We start from the raw sequence: 26,367 nt of genomic DNA on the forward strand, positions 1-26,367 counted from the left end.
CAATAGGCAGGTGATACGTGGGTGTATTCTTCGTCTGCGTCCCCACCCACATGGGGTAGAGAGAAAGAAAAGAGAATGGATCCGTCACTTCGAAGAATGAAGTAACGGACGAAGAAAGGCAAGGGCCACGAAGGGCGTGAAAATGAAAGACTCCCTAGGCCTAGAATGCTCTAATACTGTCGGGGCAGGAGGAGAACAAGAGTTGACCAAGGGAGATCGGACAGGATAGATGAAAGTGAGAAGCATGGCACAAGTAAGTGGAAGCAATGTCAGGATTAAGCTAAGGGCCCCATGGTCGCCAAACCAAGCTCCCAAGTTGAGAGCCCCTGGTGCTCCTTTTAGTCTTTTCTTACGATAGGCAGGGGATACCGTGGGTGTGTTCTTCGTCTGCGTCCCCCACCAAAAGGGGGTCTACCACAGACGTAGACAACGGTGCCATCTAGCGGCTGGTGAGCACACAACGCCATAGAGCCAACCTAAAGACGATTAGAGCAAAATTTCAGATCCTTATTGGCTTACCCTCGTAGATTAGTATGATTGTTATACTAAGAATGGAGAAATATTGGAAGATTCTGTAAAATGGGTTTTCTTAATTAAGCATGGATACTGTATAGTGAATCCAAATAAGGCACACTGGACAATAGTCAGACAAGACAGATCGGGTTAGCGTAGTCGAGACTAGACCATAAATCATCTGCAGTGAGTAAAGCAGAAAACTAGCGTGCTCGACGTTTGCCCTGGAAGGCAAACACTAATTCTACTTACAGGGTTCTCCAAATTTAAACATCTAAGAGACTGATCGATTGTGCCACCATTCGTTATCGAAAACTTGTATATACAGCATGATTCACATAATCTGTCCACCTCAAATATCTTCTGATTCCTTAAAGATATTGACATTCTGTTTTCAATTATATTAAGGGGCTCATAAAATACTGTCCTATTCCTTTCGATCACTTACGTAATTACCGAGAAATCGGTAGCAACTTTGTTTCTTTTTCAAGATGGGACTATACGTTCATCCAATAGAACAATTAAGAATCGAACGACAAATTCAGAGATGTGCTTAGTTTGCAAATCCGACGAGTACTTTTGGAGATATTAAAGGGTTCCAAATGCGTAGGCATTAGACAGAAAGAGATGTGTCACTCGCCTTGACATCGTGTGAGTAGTTCTCGTGCTTGACTCACGCCTTGTTCGATAAATACACATACCTCGCCATTATCTCGAGTGGGGCTGGAGGAAAAAACAGTATGATGTAGGCATACAGCATTTCGGAGTTACAAAGCTTTTGTTTCATTGCCGTCGAATCAGAAAAGAGCAGACAACACAGTGGAACTGTAATAATTTAAGTGTTTTACTGTCCTTCTCATGAGTACATAGTAAATGAGATGAAATCAACAACTTCAAAATCCAATGAATGACATGGTCATTGGGAAGAATGGATGCAAACTTAACGGACAACGTTATTGTAAGATCGATGTACGTTAGCAACAGGCAGTGGCTCATCTGAAATAATAAGTATTAAACTCTTTCAGTACTGGCGAATATGAGAAAACTGAATTATTTCACACATTAATATTTAAAATAAAACAAAATTCGCCCATTTAGTTTCTTGTGAACGTCTCTTCTAATTTTAGTCTTACGAGTGTGGCTGTCCATCAAACATTCTGACTGAACAATATCATCATAATTTGCTATGTATGGAATACGTTCGGTATGTGTGTTCATCAACAAACGGAGTCATGCAGGAGGACAATACATTGGACATCACAGCGAGTGGCGCATCACTTTCTCTCTAATACCCACACATTTGAAACCCTTCAATATCACCAAAAGTACTCGTCTGATTTGCAAAGTAAGCATATAACTGAATTTATCGCTCGATTCTAAATTGTTCTATTGGGTGAAATTAGTATATCCCCATTTAAGAAAACAAAGATGCCACCTGTTTCTCGTAAATTACTTATGAGATCGAGAGGAATAGGAAGGAAGAGGACAATTTATGAATTTAAGAGTTTGAAAACAGAATGTCTATATCTTTAACGGATCAGAAGATATTTGAGGTGGACAACACAGGTGAATCACCTTGTATATAAAATGAGCAAACGAGCTGCTGGACTCATCGGGTTAGGATATAAACCAAGTATAAAGAACGTTTTATCTACCGTAAGGTCAACGTGCGTTTGGTGTTCTTGGAGCCCCTGTTAATACTTGCCCGCAAGACTGGTACGCTTTGATGGTTCCGTTACGCAGTAATTGCAAGGAGATGAGAAGAAGAACGTCCAAGCAGAGAAATGAAGGCGAAGCGAAAGGAAAGTGTTTCCCTCTTCTGTTCACTGTAGAGCTATTATGCATTCGTACACTGTTTATTTATCAAATGTCTTCTCTATCATGTGATGAAATCAGTCACAGCACTGAGCGAAGAAAACACTTTTCGCCTCGAAGTCGGGATGTGAGGAAGTAACATCTCCTCTATAGTACCAGGTTAATGGCTGCCTTGAATGTTGGGGAGATTTTTAGTATACTACTCACACGAGACGAAATATAAATGGTGCAGAAACATTTTAGTGTTTTTTGACTTCGTATTTTTCTGAATATCACCTATAATACAATATATATATTTTGCTAGTTGCTTTACGTCGCACCGGCACAGATAGGTCTTATGGCGACGATGGGACAGGAATGGCCTAGGAATGGGAAGGAAGCGGCCGTGGCCTTAATTAAGGTACAGCCCCAAGATTTGCCTGGTGTGAAAATGGGAACCTATAATAATAATAATAATAATAATAATAATAATAATAATAATAATAATAATAATAATAATAATAATGATAATGATAATAATAATAATAATAATAATAATAATAATAATAATAATAATAATAATAAAAGAAATTTCTGTAGAAAAACAAATTTATGACAAATATAAAAAATGAAAATGTTGCAGAATTTATAGTAGAAAAAATTGGTCGAATAAAGAAGGTATTCAAATATTTGGGAGAAACGATTCAAGGCAATGGTTCAGAAAAATCCGCTGTAGATGAAAGGATACGCAAGAATGAAAGAGCATATGGTATAACTAGGAATATCTACAACAAAAAGTGTTTATCTAAAAACCTCAAAATACAACACTACAACACAGTTGTCATACCGGAATGCCTATACGTAGGAATGTCTAGTACTTAATTACAAGCTGATTAAATTAGAAGTACTGGAAAGAATACTTGGCCCACTAAGAACTATAGAACTCTGGAAATCAAGAAGTAATAATGAAATATACAGGAACGTAGTAAACATAACAGATACAGTGCGGTAGAGGCGATTGATATTTTTTTTGACATTTATACAGAATGGATGACAACAGGTTAACCAAATAGATCTTCAAATATATTTGGAATAAAAAGTCAACACAACCTGGATTCACGAAGTCAAGAAAGGTTTGGAAAGAAACAGCATAAGGGAAGAAGAAGCAACACACACACCCACGCCCACCCACCTACCCACCCACCCATCCACCCACACACACAGAGAGAGAGAGAGAGAGAGAGATTTTTAGAAAGAAAGTGTTAAAAATGGAAGGATTCCAAGGTCGCGAGGGAAAGGAAACAGGCTCAAAATGGTCTGAGGAAAGGAAAAAGAGGCATAATGAACAGATGAAAGAGTATTGAAGGAGGAAGAAGGAACAACAAAGTATGAAGCACTGAAATAGTCTCGAGGTCCCTAGAAGACCGTAACGGAGAAAAAAAAGAATAATAATAGAATATTCGTCAAGGAATGTTATTTCTGCTTCGTAATTTAAATTAGTCTAATTTAATTTAAATGCTATATTAATCTTAAGAGCCTATTCAAATCCTGAAAGGAGCAAACACACAAAAAGAGAGGAATGCATGTGAAATTCCTTTTTTTAAAGTGTATGAAGTAATTTAACACTTTTGTAGGAGTCCTACTCATGGCATAGTATGGGATACTCCGCATCAAATAGGATAAACACTGAAACAAAGAGAATATAGTTTTTTAAAAGTCTGAAATTTAAAAATAGATGCAGAAAAGCATCAAAATCAAATTGCATAAAATATTTTACTAAGTGTAATAATGCTCACAGGAAAGGTTTTTCAAATTTGTCGTATATATTACTGTATTTTTCGTAACTTGTAACATCTTTCGGTAATCCTTAGAGATAAAATAATGTATGAGGGCGTATTTTCACTATTACTACTACTACTACTACTACTACTACTACTACTACGTGATATGTAAATCATGTGGGTTGTAGGCTACACTATATTACTGAGGCAATCATTAAAATGTTATTTTTATTCCAAAATGGCATGGAATTGTAGCGAATGTTGTAATTTAAACCCGTCTGAAAAGCATATAAGTACACCCTTGTATAGGCAAACTTCTGGCTGGTAGAAACTAGCCAGGATATCTTTGTGATAATGTGATCTTCCCTTTCGGCCATACTTGTACTATAGATCATTCCATGTTAAGAAAACAGTATAGTTCTTATGGCAACAGGGTTGGCATATCGAACGGCTCTACTCAACAGCATTACGGTAAAACGGTGGCATGTAAATGTGTAAAACTCAGTATTTAAGTTAGAGATAAAAGGTAGAAGAAAATTCGCAAACAATAAAGCATAGTTTACTATTTCCTCGTACTTTGTTTCTTCCTCACTCTCATTCACAGAGTAAATAAATCACCGTATTAATTTTAAAGAAAGAAATCGCACACGTAGTCTAATTAATCACCCAACATTCTCTCAACATAAGACAAGTACACACTGATATAAAGACTATAATGACTATAAAAAGATATGCAACACAAAAATATAGGACTTCTCCTTAACAGTAATAAGCTGTCGGGATTCACAGAGTAACGGATTGCGCGTTGCATTTACCAGAGCGACACAGAAGGAGAATGAAGGAAGGCACCAAAGCGATGGCTGTTTCTGTCACTGAGTTTCCTCCCTGGGAATGTATTTATGAAATAGAAAAGGTTCTGCAGTTATTTTAATAACACTCAGGCAAAAAATATCTCGTCCTTTTTGATTTCTTTCATAAAACAATATAAAGTACATTATAATATTACTAAAGACCTAGAGGAAGGACTGGATAGATTAGAAAAGGAAGCAGGATAAATGGGCCTAAGAGTGAACAACGTCAAAACTCAGTATCCGTTTGCATCTAGGAGGACCATAATTAGGGAAGATAAGTGCATAAAATTAAATGGGATTAACTACGAGAGAAGTGAAAAGTTTAAGTGTTTAGAAGTGCTGGTGACAAAAGGTGATGACATGAAAGAGGAAATAAAAGCGAGGATTGCTGCAGGCAATAGGGTTTACTTAGCTTTACTGAAAGTGTTTAGATCACGCAACCTTGGTAGAAGATTAAAGCTGACAGTGGCAACTTATGATTTTGAAACATGGACAATGACCAAAGTAGGTAAAGAACTGTTGAACAGATGGGAGAAAAAGTATTCAGAAAGATTTTTGGCCCAGTGAAGGAAGGGGAATTGTGAAGAATAAGGAAAAACAAGGAAATGGAAGAACTCTATGAACATCCAAGTATCGTAACGGAAATAAAAAAACCAACAGATTAAGGTGGTTGAGGCACGTGGAGGGAATGCCAGATAATAGGGCTGTCCAGAGGATCTACAAAGGAAATCCAGGTGATAGAAGATGGAATGAAAGACCTCGGAAAAGATGGCTGGACGATGTGGAGGAGAATGTAAGAAAGATGGGAATAAGAAGGTGGAGGAGGCGTGCAGAAGATCGTGAAGATTGGGCTACAATCGTCAGAGAGGCCAAGGCCCTACAAGGGCTGTAGCGCCGAGGAGTAAGTAAGTAAGTAAGTAAGTAAGTAAGTAAGTAAGTAAGTAAGTAAGTAAGTAAGTAAGTATGTATACTATTCCTTAATCATGCTTGCTTGTTGTTTTAAGGGGCCTAACATCGAAGGTCATCGGACCTATTCCTTAATCAAGAGGAATTATGAGTGTATAAGAGGGGGTGTGTGTCCATAAGAGAAATACTGTTTTCTTAACGCAGAATGACCTATATGGGACTTAAAATATGCAAACATTTCTCACAACAAAATGCCTAAATCGAGAGAAAATCCATTTGTATATACTAACTCATAACATCCAGATACAGTCTTCCTTGTGCTGATTGGCCTTGCTGGTTTCGGACGGAGCAGGAATATTCTCCTCGATCAGATGCTCCCTCCACCTGTCTGATGAGGAGCGTTCCGTTAGAGAAAACTCGGTGTCGTAGATGAGTAGGCAAGATATCTCCTGCTCTCTGCCATGTTACACTTGAGATAGGGAAACCCGCGACAGGGCAACGTAGATACACATCCATACCGTCCACCACAGTTAAGTTCTGAGGAGGTCGTGGAGATGGTGGACCTGGAACAGAGGAGCTACAATTAACACAAAATTATAACTACACTAATTTCATTCTTTTTCTGCTTTCAGTAGAGCCCAGGTTTTTAGGAGCCATAGGGAATCAAACCCCCCTTTACTCAGTTGACCTCCCGAGGCTGAGTTGACCCCGTTCCAGCCCTCGTACCACGTTTCAAATTTCGTGGCAGAGCCGGGAATCGAACCTGGGCCTCCGGAAGTACCAGCTAATCTCACTAACCACCAAACCACAAAGGCGGGCAATAAAAATAATTTCGTGTGGTTATTATTAGCCTGGTGTAGTCCATGCAAGGATCAACCCACAATCATTACAGTGTAAACCCTACACTACACACTAGAAAAAACAAAATACCTAGATTAAAAGTAAATAACGTCGTCATAAATGAATAAATCAATCATGTCAATTGTTAGTCCAGTGAAGGGGAATTCGGTATTATCTCCCGTTAAAGTTTCATAATGTTTTTCGCCCCAACATGATTATGTTATAATCACTCAGCGAAACAAGGACCAACAAATCCCCCTAACTTTACATTTAAGGTAATAAGGTATCTAATCCTAATTTGTAATTTAAACTAGCTGGTATACACGTGCTTCGCTACGGAATTCTACATGAATTCTAGACGAAGTCGTATACACGTTGTGAATAAGATTTTATTAAATTGTTAAATAAGGTAAGTATTTAAAAATTAAATTTTAGGCGCCTTCCCGTAAACTACCATTTCATCCATCGCGAATAAAGTTATTTACAGCTTAGACTGCAGTGCTTTACATATCGATTTTCATTAAATTCTGTTCACCCATTTTCACGTGGTTCGGCATTGATATGGACTTGACAACAAACATCGAAATGCATGAATATCTCTGTTTATATAGCCGGTACGGTAAAAATGTGTAAATCATAAATGATGGGAAATTTAATTATATATAACTTTAGTTATGTAGTATTTATAGATAGTACCACTAATAACATATACTTATGAGAATTTAATTTTAGACCTTCCCCTAAATTACATTTCACTCAGCGTCAATAAAATTATTTATAGCCTAGGGAATTAGCCGTTTAAGATTACAGTCGCTAAACAAGGCCAGGGACTGAACCTGAGGCCTCAAGGATGGAAGGCCAAGATGCCGACCACTCACATTGGAACAGGAGAAGCGCTAAACAAAATATAAAATAATTTACAACGAAAACATGAACTTAAAAATGCTAAGATAGTTGCCATAGAAGTGGCGATTCCTGACTTCTGATTTAGGAGATGTAACCGAAAACAATTGCAAACATCAGCGCAAACATGCCGTCATTCCAAACACATTTTTCAAGAGGAAACAGCAAAGAACGCCAATAGAAAGGTTTATTTAAGATCTCACATCCACTTAACTTATGTAGTTACATTCAGAATTGGACGCGGTTGTCCTTCATTTATAATTCTACTTTTATCCGCAAAAGAAGGTATACTAAATGGTTCTCTTGATAATCGTTCCATTACACAATGGTTAGAATTCAATTCGGATTGCGCAGTAAAAACGTGTGACCCTGGCGCTCCTACATCTATGCCTGCTGAACTACTCTCTGATCGGTGTGATGTCATTTTAAAATCGCATCATTCCCGCATCTTCTTTGTTTGATATTTACACTACAAACACACGAAATTGAATCATTTATGTTATTACAATACACATATATCATCATTTATAGCACAAGAAAAGACCCACTCGCAATCAAGAATTCCAGTATGTCAGGAAATAACAAATAAACGCCGGCAATACGCGATCACTTACTGGATTCCACTTTGACGGATGTAGCTGTTCGTTCCGCATTCCAACCCCACAAATGAGATCAACAACTAACAAGGGTCTAATGCTCGTGCTGCCATCTCTGGAGTAGTTTGGCAATTAGTAGCAGTCACTAGCCAGCAACGCTCGTTTCATCCATCGATAACTGGGGGTTTGAATTTTATATAAATAACTTCCGTTACAATATGAACAATGAGTATTAATTTTTCGTTGAAAATACATGGGATGTAATAAATCAAATCAAATCAAATCAAATCAAATCAAATCAAATCAAATCAAATCAAATCAAATCAAATCAAATCAAATCAAATCAAATCAAATCAAATCAAATCAAATCAAATCAAATCAAATCAAATCAAATCAAATCAAATCAAATCAAATCAAATCAAATCAAATCAAATCAAATCAAATCAAATCAAATCAAATCAAATCAAATCAAATCAAATCAAATCAAATCAAATCAAATCAAATCAAATCAAATCAAATCAAATCAAATCAAATCAAATCAAATCAAATCAAATCAAATCAAATCAAATCAATCAATCAAACAATCGATCAATCAATCGCATGTGTGGGAAATTCGCCACTGAGCCATAGATACCTCAGAAACAAGATACATGTAGCACAACTTCCTTCTACTACTAATGCTAAATGTTTTTATTCCTCCCCTGAAGGGGGAGGCGGGCCTCTTAGACGGTGACGCCGTCTCTCAGGCCGGGAGATATGTATCGGTAAAGGAGATGTGCAGAGAAGGTGAGAGAGTTGGCGGCCGTGGCTTGTACTAGGAACTGTCTCAGTATTCGCCTTAGTGCAGGAGAATGGAAAACCACGGAAAACCATTCTCAGGACAGCCGACGGTTGGGAACCGTCCCCTCTCCGTCTGTTGAATGCAGTGGCTTAGAGACGCGGCCACCGATCCTCTGCTTGGTTGGTCAGAGTGCAGAGCTGTCGGACCACGGACCAGCCGTGGCGTCATGTTGGCCGAAGCCCACTTTGAATCCCCACACAATTTGTGTTCCATACGATGAAACTTGCCTAGTTCTTCAAGAAAAATGTGAGAAATTATTAACTCTAATTTTATTGTCTGCTCAAACTACTGAAGACCTGTACATAAAATTTCCTCATTTTTTGGAAATTTTATTATGACTATTTGAATATTCACCACCTCACTTGTAGATCATTTTTGTTCACTGCAGTATACTGCCACACTTGATTCACTTGAATGTTCTTCGTCGCATGAACGTTGTCACCACTTCTCGATTTACGAATTGATATTTTGTGTGAAATTCCTCAATTAAAATTTATGTAATCCATCTTCACCTTTCTACTGATACGAATAAAAGATTTAAAGGCCACTGCACATTTTCACAGCAAAATCAACATAATAAGGCAACCTTCACTGTGCATGAACTTCCCGAACCATTATTACTTGTACGTATGAATGTGAGGTCGATAACTTCACTTTCTTGACAAACAATCATTTTCCATTCCACTTCTTCTATCTGGTTAAAAAGAAGAGCAGTAATTTTTTCTTTACTGCCTAGGTGTGAATTGACAACGGTCATAATTCTGAAACCCTCTTGCAGAATTCCATAGTTTATGTCCGCGGAGGATGTGCACTTTTTCAATGTAGACAAACTTGACAAACGAGAGCTCACGATGTATTTTAGGGAAAATACGAAATATATTTTGTTGTCTGACAAATTTCTTCCTCTCATACAGATGGATATTTATTTCATTTTCGGTGTTTCTCGAGCTCTTTTAAACTCTCTGGTTTAATCAGTTCTTTTACACGTTAGTTCAAAAATTTCCCCTTTTAGTCTACTGATTTTTCTTCTGACCCGGGTCGGTTTTTCCACAGCCTTAAAGTATTTTTTGCTGTAAGTATTCGTTTTCCCTCCTGCGTCCGACCGGCTCCATGGCTAAATGGTTAGCATACTGGCCTTTGGTCACAGGGGTCCCGGGATCGATTCCCGGCAGGATCGGGAATTTCAAACACCATTGGTTAATTCCGCTGGCACGGGGCTGGGTGTATATGTCATCATCGTCATCATCATCATCATCATAATTATCATCATCAATGCATCCTCATAACGACTCGCAGGTCGCCTACGGGAGTCAAATCGAAAGACCTGCAGCTGGCGAGCCGAACATATCCTCGGATATTCCCGGCACTAAAAGCCATACACCATTTCATCTTCATTTTATTTCCCTCCTGAGAAGATCAGTTATAGTTTCTCATGTTATAGCTTGATTATAATCACACTGTTCTTGGATTACAGACGTTTCTTGTGCTTGCTCTCTTTTTACTTCGTACCCTGCATTCACAACTCTTGGGTTTCTTTAGGCATCTCTCCTCCACTGAAGTAAAGGCATAGCATTTTGTTTTAGTTTTCTGTTAGGGACTAATTTCAACAATTCCGTTTTTAGCTCGCATTCATAGCCGTTTACAGTAAAATGAATGAACTACTAGGATTTCATTCCCTTCTATTCTTGTACACTGGGCCCATTTACGTCTAATTAAAATGTCTCTCTGGAAAGTGTGGCATTTTATGCGTGCATTTCTGGGATCTCATTTCGTTTTAATGAGACTGTTTGCGCACAGAGCCACAGTGCATATCATTGCAGATTATTGAAAAATAAATGAATATACATAAGATCTTTCCTGGTAACTTGCAATACACATCCTCTGTACACTAAGAGTACCCTATATATTAGTCCTCGAAGACTTCCCTATTACTGTTGACGAATACATATTTATTTCGACACTAGTTCAGGGAACTCGCGGGATTCTATCTCATTGTCACACTTTTTGATTTTAGTGAGTCCAGGTTTTTTGGCCGGCTCCTTGGTCGAATGGTCAGCGTACTGGTCTTCGGTTCAGAGGGCCCCGGGTTCGATTCCAGGCCGGTCCAAAGTTTCTAACAGCATATTGTTAATTCCTTCGATTCGGGGACTGGGGGTTAGTGTTCGTCTCAATATACTTATCTTCATTTATACACAACACACTACCCTACTAAGCACCACAGAAACAAGTAATATGGAATACATCTCTCCAGATAGGTTTGGTATAAGAAAGGGTATCCGGCAGTAAAACTGGGTCAAATACATCACGAAGAAGATGATGGTGTTTGTTGTTTAAAGGGGCCTAACATGTAGGTCATTGGCCCCTAATACTACGAGATGAGACGAAATGTAAGGACAATTAAAATTCCAAAATTCATCCACTGACTGAATTCAAATAGAGGACGATAGCTGGTAAAATAGAACCATGGTGTTCCTCACATAGTGGTACTAATCACAGGCTACGCCCAGACCTATGGTGTTCCTCACATAATGGCACCACTCATAGGCAACGCTGACCCATGGAGTTCCTCACATAGTGGTACTAATCACAGTAATGTACTACTCAAAGGTAACGCAGACCTGTAGTGTTCCTCACATAATGGCACCAGTCATAGGCAACGCTGATCCATGGACTTCCTCACATAGGGGTACTAATCACAGGCTACGCCGAGACCTATGGTGTTCCTCATATAATGGCACCACTCATAGATAACTCTGACCTATGCAGTTCCTCACATAGTGGTACTAATCACAGGCAACGCCCAGACCTATGGTGTTCCTCATATAATGGCACCACTCATAGGCAACGCTGACCCATGGAGTTCCTCACATAGTGGTACTAATCACAGGCAACGCCCAGACCTATGGTGTTCCTCATATAATGGTACCACTCATAGATAAATCTGACCCATGGAGTTCCTCACATAGTGGTACTAATCACAGGCAACGCCCAGACCTATGGTGTTCCTCATATAATGGTACCACTCATAGATAAATCTGACCCATGGAGTTCCTCACATAGTGGTACTAATCACAGGCAACGCCCAGACCTATGGTGTTCCTCACATAATGGCACCACTCATAGGCAACGCTGACCCATGGACTTCCTCACATAGGGGTACTAATCACAGGCAACGCCCAGACCTATGGTGTTCCTCATATAATGGTACCACTCATAGATAAATCTGACCCATGGAGTTCCTCACATAGTGGTACTAATCACAGTAATGTACTACTCAAAGGTAACGTAGACCTGTCGTGTTCCTCACATAATGGCACCACTCATAGGTAACGCTGACCCATGGACATCCTCACATAGGGGTACTAATCACAGGCAACGCCCAGACCTATGGTGTTCCTCATATAATGGCACCACTCATAGATAACTCTGACCTATGGAGTTCCTCACATAGTGGTACTAATCACAGTAATGTACTACTCAAAGGTAACGAAGACCTGTCGTGTTCCTCACATAATGGCACCAGTCATAGGCAACGCTGACCCATGCAGTTCCTCACATAATGGTACTAATCACAGGCAACGCCCAGACCTATGGTGTTCCTCATATAATGGCACCACTCATAGGCAACGCTGACCCATGGAGTTCCTCACATAGTGGTACTGACCCCAGGCAACGTACTGTACGTAAGGTACTGTAAACCAATAGCGATCCACCCATGATGATACTAATCACAGACCTGTGGTGTTTCAAACATAGTGGTACTAATCGCAAGTAAAGTCGATCCATGGTGTTCCTCGCGTGATGGTACTAATGACAGGTAGTCTCATGTTTCAAGATCCATCATCTCTTGGTCGCGCCTGTTGGTCGCCTCTTACGTCAATCAAGGGATACCGTGGGTGTATTCTTCATCTGCGTCCCCCACCCACGGGGGTTCACGAAGAAAAAGAGGAAAAAGGAAAGTAGGTGAAGTTGAGGATTTTAAACCATAAGTCTTTATGCTCCGAAATATCTTTATACATTTTCCTTGGAAGTGATATTTTTTGATTGAAGACTGCCTGGTTTAGACAATCTTAGAGAAGATATACTTTTCACATCTTCCATCAGATGAAATGGTGCCTCATAAGTACCTGAATTAATTAATTTTAGTCAATTTTCTCCATGTAAAAATGTTTTTCACTTTTTTTTTTTTTTTTTTTTTTTTACAATTTGATTTATATCGCACGGACACATATCCGTCTTATGGCGACGATGAGATAGAAAAAGGATAAGAGTGGGAGTGGGAAGCAAGCTAAAGCTACCATGGCCTAAATTGAAGTACAGCCAGGGGCGTACGCATAGCGGTTTGTGGGAGATAAATCCCCCCTCCCCGAAATGTTTAAGCTTAAAACTTGTGATTAATTGTGGCAACCATATAAATAAAGATTTTAGGTAGTTCATTGGTTTGCTTTTCATTTGAACTACGTATTTGACAACAGTGTGCTGAGGCTTCCATTAATATTATATAAGTTTTTTTCTAAAACCATCCTGAACCAATGGACTTCATTACTGCACTTAACATTTTGCGACAGTGATCTGTTCCCAACAGTACATCGAGTACTGAAACTGTTTGCTGTCTCACTAGTGACCACTTCCACTTCGATTACCACCTCAGCCATCCTGGAAGTGATTTTCAGTGTATTCCCACTTCTCCTCCAGGCAAATGCTGGGATGGTACCTAACTTAAAGCCATGGCCGCTTCCTTCCCTCTTTCTTGTCTATCCTTTCCAATCCTTCCATCCTCCGCAAGGTCCCTGTTCAGCATAGCAGGTGAGGCCGCCTGGGCGAGGTACTGGTCATCCTACCCAGCTGTATCCTCAGACCCAGAGTCTGAAATTCCAGGACACTGCCCTTGAGGCGGTAGAGGTGTGATCCCTTGCTGAATCCGAGGGAAAAACCGACCCTGGAGGGTAAACCGAAGCAGAAGAAGAAAAAGAAAAAGAAGAAGAAGAAGACGAATTATCTCCCCTCCTGAAAATCTTTTGTGCGTACGCCCCTGGGTACAGCCCCGGCATTTGTTTGCAGTAAAAATGGGAAACCATGGAAAATCATCTTCAGGGCTGCCGACAGTGCCCACTATCTCCCGAATGCAAGCTGACAACTACTTGACCAAACTGTGCTGCCACTCGTTGGTGTAACAAAATGTTGACATGATAATGTCCAACTTGTGCGCGCATTGTTATCTTTGTTTTCTTGTTCTACTCATCGATATTATGAATATGAGGCTGCTAGACAAGCTGTCTACCACAGCACTCCAGAGCGTGTCCTGCAGGCCTGCACAAGGGACCCAAAAGACCTCAACACCACAAACAATTGATTATATTAAAATCTGACATTTAAAAATTTAATTTTTATGCAATATGCAAATCGAGGATTGTGGTGACGTTTAGTAAATTCACAGAGGCTTGCAGACTGAACGCTGAAAGGCTTAACAGTCTATAATGATGATGTATATATGTATGTATGTATGTATGTATGTACAGTATGCAATAAATATATTGAAAGTCATACGCTTAAATTATATATATATATATATTTGCTGGTTGCTTTACGTCGCACTGACACATATAGGTCTTATGGCGACGATGGGACAGGGAAGGGCTGGGAGTGGGAAAGAAGCGGCCGTGGCCTTAATTAAGGCACAGCCCCAGCATTTTCCTGGTGTGAAAATGGGAAACCACGGAAAACCATCTTCAGGGCTGCTGACAGTGGGGTTCGAACCTACAATCTCCCGAATACTGGATACTGGCCGCACTTAAGCGACTGCAGCTATCGAGCTCGGTTTAAATTAGATTAAAGTGCTATTAACACTTAACATTTAAATATTTTTATTAGAAGTTTTCTTTACGTCGGTAAGTCAAAAAAATAATTTTCCCCTTCTTTGTGGTGAAGATAGAGTTCTGTTTTGTTCCGGCACTACTTACTTATTTTTGGACACAATGACCACACTAATTCAAGCATTTGTCTTTGGGTAAAATTACATTTTTCATTCCATGACTATAGAATATGGCGTCTCAATCACTGAACCATTACATCTCTTCATCTTTACTCGAAAATAGTCTGTTCCACAGATGTTCCTCAATTACCGTAACGATTGCCTTTGGTGTTGTTGGGTGGCCATTCATATTTCACAGCCATCCAGCCTCTGCATTTTCAAGGCATCATTTCCGCAAGTGTTATTCAGGTATCACTTTCTCTGAGAAGACAGACACACTCCTCTCTGAATTTTGATATATTCCATGCTTTCTGCCTACTGAATATGGAACTGTTCCCGTTATCCTTTCGTTCATTACATTCACTATCTTGCAACTGCCGGTGCGCTAATGTTCTTTCCCACTGACTTGTGACCTATGCGCCATCAGTTGAAAGAACTACAAACTGTCTGTTGAGTGTTCAGCCCGAAGGCTGGTTAGATACTCAGAAAGCACCTACACAGTTTATACAGTTATAAGGAGGGCTCGGAAGTTAAAGAGCTAAAAATGCCAAAAAAGTACTAAAAATATCCAAAAAGTGTCTAAAAACTGGCAACCAGGACGTAAAGATGCGATCAAAATTCATTCATAATTTTAGTTTTAATTACATATTTAAGGAAGGAGTATAATGTTTAAACATAAACAATTCTGGTGGTATGCAACATACAATGAAAAACTAAATGAGTGAACTACATCTTTCAGACATTATATATTTTTAGATTAACATAATTAAAAAGGAAATTCCATGTTTCTTTAAAAAATAATTGCATAATTTATAATGAAATGTTCTTTTCAACCTAGAATGAATTCAAAAAACTCGTAATGGACATACTGGAGAAATAAATTGAAATTGGAAATTGCAACACCATGAAGGCAATGGTCGTTTGTGTTGATTTTCGAGATATGGAACGATGCCATACAGATATGTAAACGATCAAAGTTTCAGACCCATTGGATTGTTGCTACAGGTCTCCCCACGTTATTGGTCGCGGAGGAATCAATTCCAGTATACGTACTCTGGTGTAGCGTAGTTGACTTGCGGTCTTTGCAGTGAAGTGCTCCCCGTCAAACATGTCTCGACGAGAGAGAAGAGCACGCTATCAACAACTGTCGCCGTTTTTGATGGCTCGGATAATTGGGCTGTGTGAGGCTGGATTATCGCTAAGGACTGTCGCTGCACGTGTTGGCCGACAGGCATCTACGGTACAACGTGTATGGCAGCAGTGATCAAATGAAGGTACCCACACACGTAGGCGTGGCACAGGCCCAGCGCGACAGACAACTGTGAGAGAGGATCGCCGCATCATTCGGATGGCCCGGAGGGAACCCCATGCAACAGCAGCGCAAATTCGAGCAGCTGTGGCACCCCACGTTACACAACAAACAGTTGGTAATCGCCTGAGTGCAGCTGGCTTACGAGCCCGTGTCCCTGTAGAAGGTGTTCCATTGACCCCACAACAGCGACGTGTAAGGCTGGTCTGGTGTCGAGAAAGATCGACGTGGGTCCATGAATGGCATAAGGTCGTCTTTAGTAATGAATCGCGCTTATCTTACCCGCAGTGATCGCCGGAATCGTCTGCGCCGACGTACCGGGGAGTGGGGCCGCCCAGATCTTATTGTCGAGAGGCACACAGGACCAACACCAAACATTATGGTTTGGGAAGCTATTGGCTTTAATGTGAAATCACAATTAGTGCTTGTTGAGGGTACTATGACTGCTCGACAGTACGTTGATAAGGTATCAATCCAGTGGTTGTTCCCATTATGGCGAACATTGCTAATGCGATGTTTCAGCAGGACAATGCCCGAGTTCATACTGCACGCATCTCCAGAGAAGCTCTCCACGACATCACAACGTTAGAATGGCCAGCCAGATCCCCGGACCTCAGTCCTATTGAGCATGTGTAGGACATGATGGATCGACAATTGGCCAACCGTCCTCAGCCACCCACAACTCTGGAACAACTGACCCGTGCAGTGCAGCAAGCATGGGCCACAATTCCTCATGAAGCGATCCAGGGCCTTATTGACTCCATGCCTCGATGAATTCATCAATGTATTGCAGCTCGTGGTGGACACATTCTGTATTGATTGTTGTCCAAATTTGCGGTCAGAGGGACCTGAAAGTGTAATCATCGAACCACAATCGAACACTCGTCCTGCATGTTCAATTACAGCAATGTAGCACTACTCCTTCTGGGTGTTGCAATTTCCACATTCTTCAGTGTATTTGAGTTAACCACACTAGGGTTTCAGAAGTTGCAATTCGGAAATCTTTCCTCAGTTGGCTTTGCAGTTATCTCCAGGTTCCTAGTCTAAAGTATCGTCGGTTTACAGACGGCACATTGCGAAACATCGAGAAACTTCTCTCCTCATCTTCCTCTTGTTTCTTACACATAATTTGATACCCCTGGATTTTTCAAGCACTAGTTTAATTTCTTCAATTTCATTTCATTTTCTCTCTTACTACAGAAAAGATGTTTAAGAGGTGATGGACGAACTGATGATGATTCGAATTGAGAAAGGGCAGTAAAAATGTACTTGAAAAGGGAAGTTGAAAAATGCCGTTAAGACTTAAAAAAGGCTAAAAAGGACCTATAAGCCAAAAAGGGCGATAAAAGGCGGAAAAGGACAAATAGACCCACCATTTTCTGGCCTACAATGACCCAGAAAGAACATATGTTAGGCTTCGCCTTCGGACACTAGAGAAAGTAAAGGATATTTCCTCAACTTCCGAGCCCTAGTTATAAGGAATCGCTAAAAACGATGGCAGCGTAATGATCACACATGATGATGACTGAAGTAGTTTGCCATTGCTTTCTTCACTGGGTCAGAAATTACTATTGCATCACGACCGGACAAGTCGTGTTCCGAACATTATTACTCAGCGCCACCCATAACTCAGGAGCTTCCGTACTGTCACAGCCATAAATGAAAAACTGAGTCTTCCGTGGAAGTTACATTTTACTCTGGCCCATGCCAAGAGGTAGATGAAAAAGGGCTGCATCCCTCAAGAAACAGCAACAGAGGAAACAACCAACTAGCGGTTACATACGTTGCAGCGAATCAAGGCTTCTTTTCTGAGAAAAAAGATAAAAATAGAATAACATGGCTGTCCCCATTGTACCACCTAACGATGGAGCACCGATGCAGTCCTCTCAGTTTTAATTACTGCGGTGATGGGGTGAAAATTTCTTACGGGGGATCGCTGTAAGTACCTAGGTGTTAATATAAGGAAAGACATTCATTCAGGTAATCACATAAACGGAATTGTAAATAAAGGGTACAGATCTCTCCACATGGTTATGAGGGTATTTAGGAGTTGTAGTAAGGATGTAAAGAGGAGAGCTTATAAGTCTCTGGTAAGACCCCAACTAGAGTATGGTTCCAGCAGTTCGATTTGTTCTGGGTGATTTCCGACAAAAAAGTAGCATTACAAAACTGTTGCAAAGTTTGGGCTGAAAAGACTTGGGAGAAAGGAGACGAGGTGCTCGACTAAGTCTACTAAGCTGTCAGTGGAGAGATGGCGTGGAATGACATTAGTAGCCGAAAACGTTTGAATGGTGCTTTTAAAAGTAGGAAAGATCACAATATGAAACTAAAGTTGGAATGCAAGAGGACACATTTGTAGGAAGGGGAGTTTGGAATTGGAATAATTTACCAGGGAGATGTCAAATGAATTTCCTAATTCTTTGCAATTATTTAAGAAAAGGCTAGGTAAAAACAGATGGGAATCTGCCGCCTGGGCGTCCGCTCTAAATGGAGATCAGCGGCGACTGACTGACTGAAACGCGTGGTGAAGTGCATTATTTAATAAAATTTCAAAGGGACTGATGCCAGTGTTTTAATTGTTTTATTATTTCCTAGCGTTTAGTCCGGCATTGGTGCGGGGTCCGCCTTTAAACATGCCATCTTCCACTTCCCGCGGTCAAAGGCGACAGTTTCAGTGATGCCTACAAGACACATGTCTTCCTTGATGCAGTCGAACCATCGAGAAACTCCAGGATCAAATTAGAGGGCTGTATGTATCACTGAGTCTGCAGGGCTTCGGACGACATGACCATACCATGTAAGCCGTGCTTCTCGCATCTTCTCTGGGATAGGTGCCACTTCCAATCGCCTTCGGACATCAGCATTTCTGATATGGCTCAGTCTTGCAAGACCCAGTGACCAACGTAACATTTTCATCTCCATACCATGTAGAACCTGATCATACTTCTTAGTTGTAGGCCAGACTTTCGACGCATTGAGTGCAGCTGGTCGTACCATGGATTTGTAGACTTTTCCTTTCAGTTGGGTAGGAATTTTTCTTGTCACATAGCACACCAGTGACCTGGCACCACTTCAGCCATGTAGCAATTACTCGTGCTCGGGTGTCTTGTAATGTCTTTCTGTCTGAGGTGATGAATGATTTAAAGATAAAAATTTCATAATGTTCCGTATTGAAATGTATCACAATTAAATTGAAATAATAAATAAGGTAGTTCAACCTATTCATTACAAATAAATATGAAATGTAATGTTACATTCCTATTTAATTATAAGCGGAAGCGGTACCAGTTTCGACCCCAATCCGGGTCATCATCAGCCGAATAAAACGCAAAAAACAATGCATAGGTAAGAAAGAAATTAAAGATCAAGTCCCCACAAAAACAGCTGAAGAGGCAATATAAAACAACGGGGATAGGCACTGTAAAATTCAGAAGAAGTAGAAAGTAAGTCACTTTGCGTGTGCTATGCTGCTGTTCAGAAGATTGCGTTTTGCTTCTTTCAAGTGACTTACCTTCTACTTCTTCTGAATTTGCAGTGCCTCTCACCGTTGTTTTATATTGCCTCTTCAGCTGTTTTTGTGGGGACTTGGTCTTTAATTTCTTTCTTACCTATGCATTGTTTTTTGCGTTTTATTCGGCTGATGATTTTTTTAAAAAACATTTATTTCTCACAAATAACAAGGTACAGTATCAACATACAAAAGTAACACAACAATCTTATTACAGTATAATGTGCACTAGTCACAAGTCCTTCTGTCCTGATTGTTCTAGAGAATAGTCATTTCAACTGAGAAGAAAGAGAAAGATAAAGAAGAAAAAGCCATTGGCACAAAACACATTGCGTGAAAAACATTGCACTATACACTGCACGACCATTCGACTGTTATAATAAAACACTCTCGAGTTCCTTAACTTGATGTTTCTCTCTCGATGGCACACGTTTCAGTAATGTTCGTTTGGCATCTTTTAGAAGACGGATGAACGTGTTAAGGGAGCACTGTTCGTTTGCCTGGACAAAATAAAGATACCCCATGACAAGCCAGGTTTGCGCAAATTTCAAGTGCTGCGTACCGAAATCGAGCTCTAAGGCTGCTCTGTAAGCTGCATTAGGATTCGCCGATCCTGTCATCTGTCTTAGCACAGAACAAAACCATTTCCAGACTACTTTGACATTTCCACAGGTAGTAAGTTTATGCCTCTGTGTGTCCACCTCCAGACATTTTTTACAGAGTGGGGATTGGGTGATGTTGTGACGGAATTTTTTATCTTCTGTGGGGATAATTTCGTTTATAGCTTTATATGCGGCTACTTTCCAGTCAGTTGGTATAAGAAGATCTTTGAAATTTCTCCAGATTTCATTCCATTTCGTATTTGGGTACTTCTCCGTGATCTGGGGTTGTGTTTCGTTCTTCTGTAATAGATGATTGTAGGAGGAACGTTGTTTCCTGTCACTCGTACGGTATCTATCGCTTGCAGCGCTCTTCTAAAACATCGTGTCGTCACTAAATACTTCGGGTTTTGCTGATGTGTATTCCAAAAGTAAGTATTATGAGGAGCTCCTACTCCTGTCTTCGCAATCATTATCTCTCGCATTAAAAGCGCTTGGCATTTTTCGCCGACTGCTATGAGACCCAGTCCTCCTTGCGCTACGGATTTTCTTACTTGTGATCTTGCTACACGAAACATATATCCGCGTCACAAATAATAACTAATACAGAGTTCAACTCGCTGGCTTATTTTTACCGGCATGGGTAGAATTTGTGCCACATACCACAATTTAGACAAGGCAAACAAGTTTATATGCCACACCTTTTGGATGACGTTCAGGTTTCGACTCAAACTGATTGACAATGTGGCGCGTACCCTTGAAACTATGGTTGTCCAGTTTATGTCAATATTTTGGGACATATTAGGGGTAAACACTAATTCCAAAATCTTAATTCTATCTTTAATTGGTACGGACGCAATTGTCATCTCTTGTGACCAGCTACCAAGCGGCAGTATCCCGGATTTTTGATAACTGACTCTGGCATTAGAGGCTTTCTCGTAAGTTGTTATTATGCTCTTCAAATGTGGGGCAACGGTTGGTGTCTGCAGTAATGGTGACGTCGTCAGCATAGGCTGCAACCGTGAACAGGCTCTGGGGGTTGGGAATCGTGCACAGTACAAAGTGGACTGCCCGAATAAAGGGCTCAATACTTAAAGCAAAAAGAGTCATTGATAGGGGACATCAATGATGACCCGGATTGGGGTCGAAACCGGTACCGCTTCCGCTTATAATTAAATAGGAATGTAACACTACATTTCATATTTATTTGTATTGAATAGGGTGAACTACCTTATTTATTATTTCAATTTAATTGTGATGAATGATCCAAGGTATTTAAATTGGTTGGCTTTAACTAGGTCTTGCCCGTCGATGCGAATAGTAACAGCAGTCTGCAAGCCACATTGCTTATTCTCTGTTTTAGTGGTGTTAAGGCGCAAGCCAAATTCCCCTAAACGGTTTTTCAAAATTTGCAGGAGATTTTCCAGATTCTTTCGGGACTGATCGCGATCAGCATATAACATGGTCCACGGGTATAGCGTCCGGATGTCAGCTGTTACTGTATCAATACATAGGATAAATAAGAGAGGTAAGAGTGCTAAACTCTGATGAACCCCAACACTGGTAGGAATAGGGGGAGATCCCTACCGGACAGAGAACCATCGGTCCATCGGACATGGGCTTCTGGAACATTGTGGGATCGGAGGGCCTTCCAAATAAGCTTATGTGGTATCCGGTCAAAAGCCTTTTCTAAGTCCAGAAAGGCTAGATGTAGAGGTTTGTGTTTCACTCTATGTTTCTCCACCGGGGTGCGGGATGTATGAATAGCGTCAGTTGTGCTGACCCCTTTTGACAAAGCCGCATTGGTTTGTAGAAATTTGTACGATGTTTCGCATGCGACGATCAAGAATACGTTCAAAAATCTCCATCGTCTGACATAATAAACGTATTGATCGGTAATTGACGCATTCACCGACAACACCTTTCCTTTCCCTGTAGTGTTGGTCAACCAAATTGCAGGTATGCTACCAACGTGGAGAATTCTGTTAAACAGCTTCATGAGCATCTCAGCTCCACGTTGACAAAGGATCTTCCAGACTTGAGATGGTATAACGTCTGGTCCTCGTGCTTTGTAAGTTTTCATGTTTTACATAGCCCCTAAGACTTCTTGAATGGTAATGGCTGGGATAGGTCCATAAAATTTTTGTGGATGGGGAAATTCCTCATTACTCAAACCCTTGAAATAATCCCTCCACCTGTGAAGGCTGGCGGTCTGGTCACGCAAGGTTTGATAATTGTTGTCTGATTTTCATGACATGACCAATGTCTTGGGTCGCTGTATGACGGGATTTGGTGAGGCGATAAATCTTGTTTTCTCAATCTGATGTATCTTTTTTCTTGGGAAGGAAGCGGCCGTGGCCTTAATTAAGCATCAGCCCCAGCATTTCCCTGGCGTGAAAAATCTGATGTATCCAACTGATTATAAATGTTTTGGTAATAGTAGTTCTTCGCAGTAGCGAATGCATGTTTAGCAACTGTTTTGAGCGTTTTATACTGCTGGAGATCCTCGCTAAGTCTTGTTTGTTGCCAGGTCTTAAAAGCTTCTCTATTTGCTTTGATGGCTAGCTGAACGTTCTCGTTCCACCACTAAGTCTGCTTATCAATGAACCATTTCCCTGATTTGGTCTTGCCAATCGTTTTATTTCACGTGGTCTCAGTTGGATGGTCAGCAGTTATGTCAAACGTACTGTACTTAGGTTTGATATCAGTTTCTCTGTCTGCTGTGTTAGTTTCCACCATTTTATCTTCTCTGGACCAGTTATATGGACCCTTGTTGAACGTAGCTGTCCCAAAGTTCTCACATCAATAACAAGCAGACGATGTTGTGGAGCTATGTTATCAGACGGAATTACCTTGGCGTCATGCCTATGCATCAGCAAATAGTCAGTTTGAGTGGACCGCTCTCCACTGGTATAGGTCATGAGGTGGGTAGGTCTTATTTTGAAGTATGTATTGGCTATAATTAGGTCATAGGCTTCAGCAAAGTCTACAATCCTGCAGCCATCATCATTTCTACTTCCGTAGCCATAGCCACCGTGACAACGGGCTTACCCATCCTTGGCTTCACCCACGTGTCCATTTAGGTACCCACCAATAAACAGATGCTCCTCAGGAGGGACTGCTTGGATGTAAGTGCCAAGTTGTTCTCAGAAATCATCTTTATCCTCATCGAAATATCCAGTTTGTGGAGCGTAGCAGGAGATTATTCGCAGACCGTATTCATTATTGAGGAGTCGATCCTAATCGACATACTGCAATTCTATCTGATTTACGATCAACCTGAATCACATAATCTCCCAGGTTTGACCGACAACTACCGCAACACCATACCCAGTTGAACTTGTGCCATGGTAGATTGTCTTGTAACCTTCGCCGATTTCTCTCGATTTTGAACCTTCCCATTTCCCGATTTTGTTTCCTGAATGCAGACAATGTCTACTTGCCTTTTCTTGAGGGTGTCTGCAAGCTCACGGCTTCTTCCGGTGAGCGTTCTGACATTGATGGTCGCTAGTCGGAGATGATGGAATCACTTCTCAGCACACTCCGTCCATGAATGGGCAGCCCTTGCCCATTTTTCACGTCATTCAGGCGAGGACAACGCGTGTCGCTTGAAATGGGGGAAGCCCTGGCATTTGATCCGTTTGGTATGGCCATTATTTCTATGACGCAACAAAAAATACTTCAACCGATGTGTCGCTTCACGTGTCATTGGAGGCATTTTAGAGTTACTGCCAGCATATAATTTGGCCGCACCTAGCATGGAGTACAGACACCATTTGTAGCCGCCCGATCCGGAACAGACGCTACGACTGCTATCTGCCCCTTAATTGGGACAGATACCATTAAATCAATCCATCCCGAGCCCTGAGCTGCCACTACCGCCATATACACTGTACCAAAGACTTTCTTCTCCACTGCAGGTGCTGTTGAGGTCTTTACTCATTGCCATAATCTAGGGCCGTCAATATTTATGACTTCTGGAGAGAGTATAAAAATATTATAATATTTCACAGTCTCGGACATGGTTATGTTTAAAACAGGGCAACTTACTTAGGTACTGACTTACCGTACCGTCCTATGTTAAAATATCTGAAGTGCTAATAAAGATATACTAGAAATTTAATTAATGCTCTTACCGTAAATGTTGAGCGTAGCTGAATGATGTGCTGCACCTAGCACATTGCGTGCCATGCAAGTGTACAAGCCACCATGTTGCACCCGCACGCTAGAGATGTTCAGGTGACTGACCACATCACCCGCCGAGTCGAGAAAGCTGCCCAAAACATAACCGCGAGGTACCAGTTCTCCTCCATCCAACAGCCAGGTTATCCGTGGGGGAGGGTTCCCAGAGGCCACACAACGTAATGATACTGGTGGTCCAGGTTGCAACGTCTGTTCGATGAAGGTAGACTGCAGTTCAGGAGCCACAGCTGCGACAGAAGATAGTTTAGCATTAACCTTCCACCATCTACCGATTTAAAATGAACTATTTAACCAGAGGTATTTAACACGGTTTTTGAGAAAGAAATGACACATATTACAGAAAATAGTATCTAGTATCTAATTACTAGTACAACCTAGTGTTTAAAGACTTTAACTATAATTGAGAAAGTTTTTGTTTTCAATTTGATCATGTAATCTGCCATTTTTTGTTTGTCTGTTAGCATTCCTGTTATTAAATTAATCCTACAATCATGTTGCTTCTCTCCTAAATCCTATCCTCCAATCGCGCCTACTCTTTCTTATTCCTTCTGCCAAACTCTATCCACTATTTAACGGGTGACTTTTTTAAACTAATATTTTTGGCAGTTAAGTATTGATAGTGCTACGGAAAGGAAAGTTCCTCTGAACGAGGAAATACTGGAGGTGGGGGAGTGGCCGGCGTAACAAGGCACTCATGAGGTAGAGCAGAATACTAATTATGTCAACTATCTGCGTGTGTACTTAGGGAAGATAATTATCTACGATCTCTTTTAGAATGTAATTGTCAGTTTTAGGTCTCGCTAAAATTTTAATATCGGGTTTTCTCTTGTCAACTTAAATTTAATGTAGGCCTCCGTTCCTTGTCTTCGGACTTTAAAAACTTATTTCCATAATGGAACTTGTAAAATATAAGGAAGCAGGAATGTGTATCCTCGTTAACCTTCCTCTCAACTTCGTTTGTTGGTGATTTTTTCTGACATTTAAATTATATTTCACCTGTTCGGTCTTCAATTTTTTTCATAACTTAGTCACCTCGTAGTATAGCTTAGCCTCTGTTTCTGAGAGCCTTTTCCCCAATTTAGGTATCATGTACATTTATCTTTGGAGTGGTGGGGTTGCGCCTCCATTTCATTTTGGTTTTCGGCCTTGTAAATAATACCTTTCCTTTTCCTTTCTTCTAATTCGTGGCCGTGTAGCGTGGGCCTTCTGCTCCTGCTAACTATGGATCGGTGGATCCTCTTTTAGCGTAGTCTGCTATCATTGTGAATAACAAAGGTACGAACTGCCTTTCAAACAATGTGTTGTTGCTTGAACCATGTTAATATAAACCATTAGTCCGTTTGAGAGCTTCTTTGTAAACTTTTGTACCTGAACTACTAGGTTCAAGACCAGATATGTAAAAAATCCAGAAGCTACGGCTTATTTCATGTGTGGGTTTTCAGCTTAACTATGAGAAACTGTACAGGTTAACCTAATCCCACATATGTAACAATCTTGCAAGGTTGCAAGGGTCAGAAACTCTGACTGAAACTGTATGGTTCTGAGCTTTCGTGCTCATCTCTTATAAATTATTCTGAGCTTTTGTGCTCATCAAATTCGTCCCTGCTCTGGCAAACTAACGAATCTGAAAATTGTCAAAAGGTTAGGAGAGCTGAAAGAAGTTGAGATTACTCATGTCAAATCAATTTTTATATTTAATTATTGGTTTTATGTGTTAGGCATACATAATGAGCTGCAGATGTGAGACTTTGT

The 26,367-nt window shown here is 40.6% G+C and overlaps 1 protein-coding gene across 1 annotated transcript in view; it reads right to left on the minus strand.

Moving 5' to 3' along the window:
- LOC136872151 (cell adhesion molecule Dscam1) overlaps positions 1-26,367 on the minus strand; it is a 476,843-nt gene that overhangs the window by 190,580 nt on the left and 259,896 nt on the right. The window contains exons 7-8 of the mRNA XM_067145993.2: positions 24,549-24,842; positions 6,136-6,408 (exon numbers count right to left, since the gene is read on the minus strand). Coding sequence (XP_067002094.2) covers positions 6,136-6,408; positions 24,549-24,842 — 567 coding nt within the window. The remainder of the gene's footprint in view (positions 1-6,135; positions 6,409-24,548; positions 24,843-26,367) is intronic.

Source organism: Anabrus simplex, chromosome 4 (genome assembly GCF_040414725.1).
Source record: "Anabrus simplex isolate iqAnaSimp1 chromosome 4, ASM4041472v1, whole genome shotgun sequence".
In the NCBI taxonomy this organism is placed as follows: domain Eukaryota; kingdom Metazoa; phylum Arthropoda; class Insecta; order Orthoptera; family Tettigoniidae; genus Anabrus; species Anabrus simplex.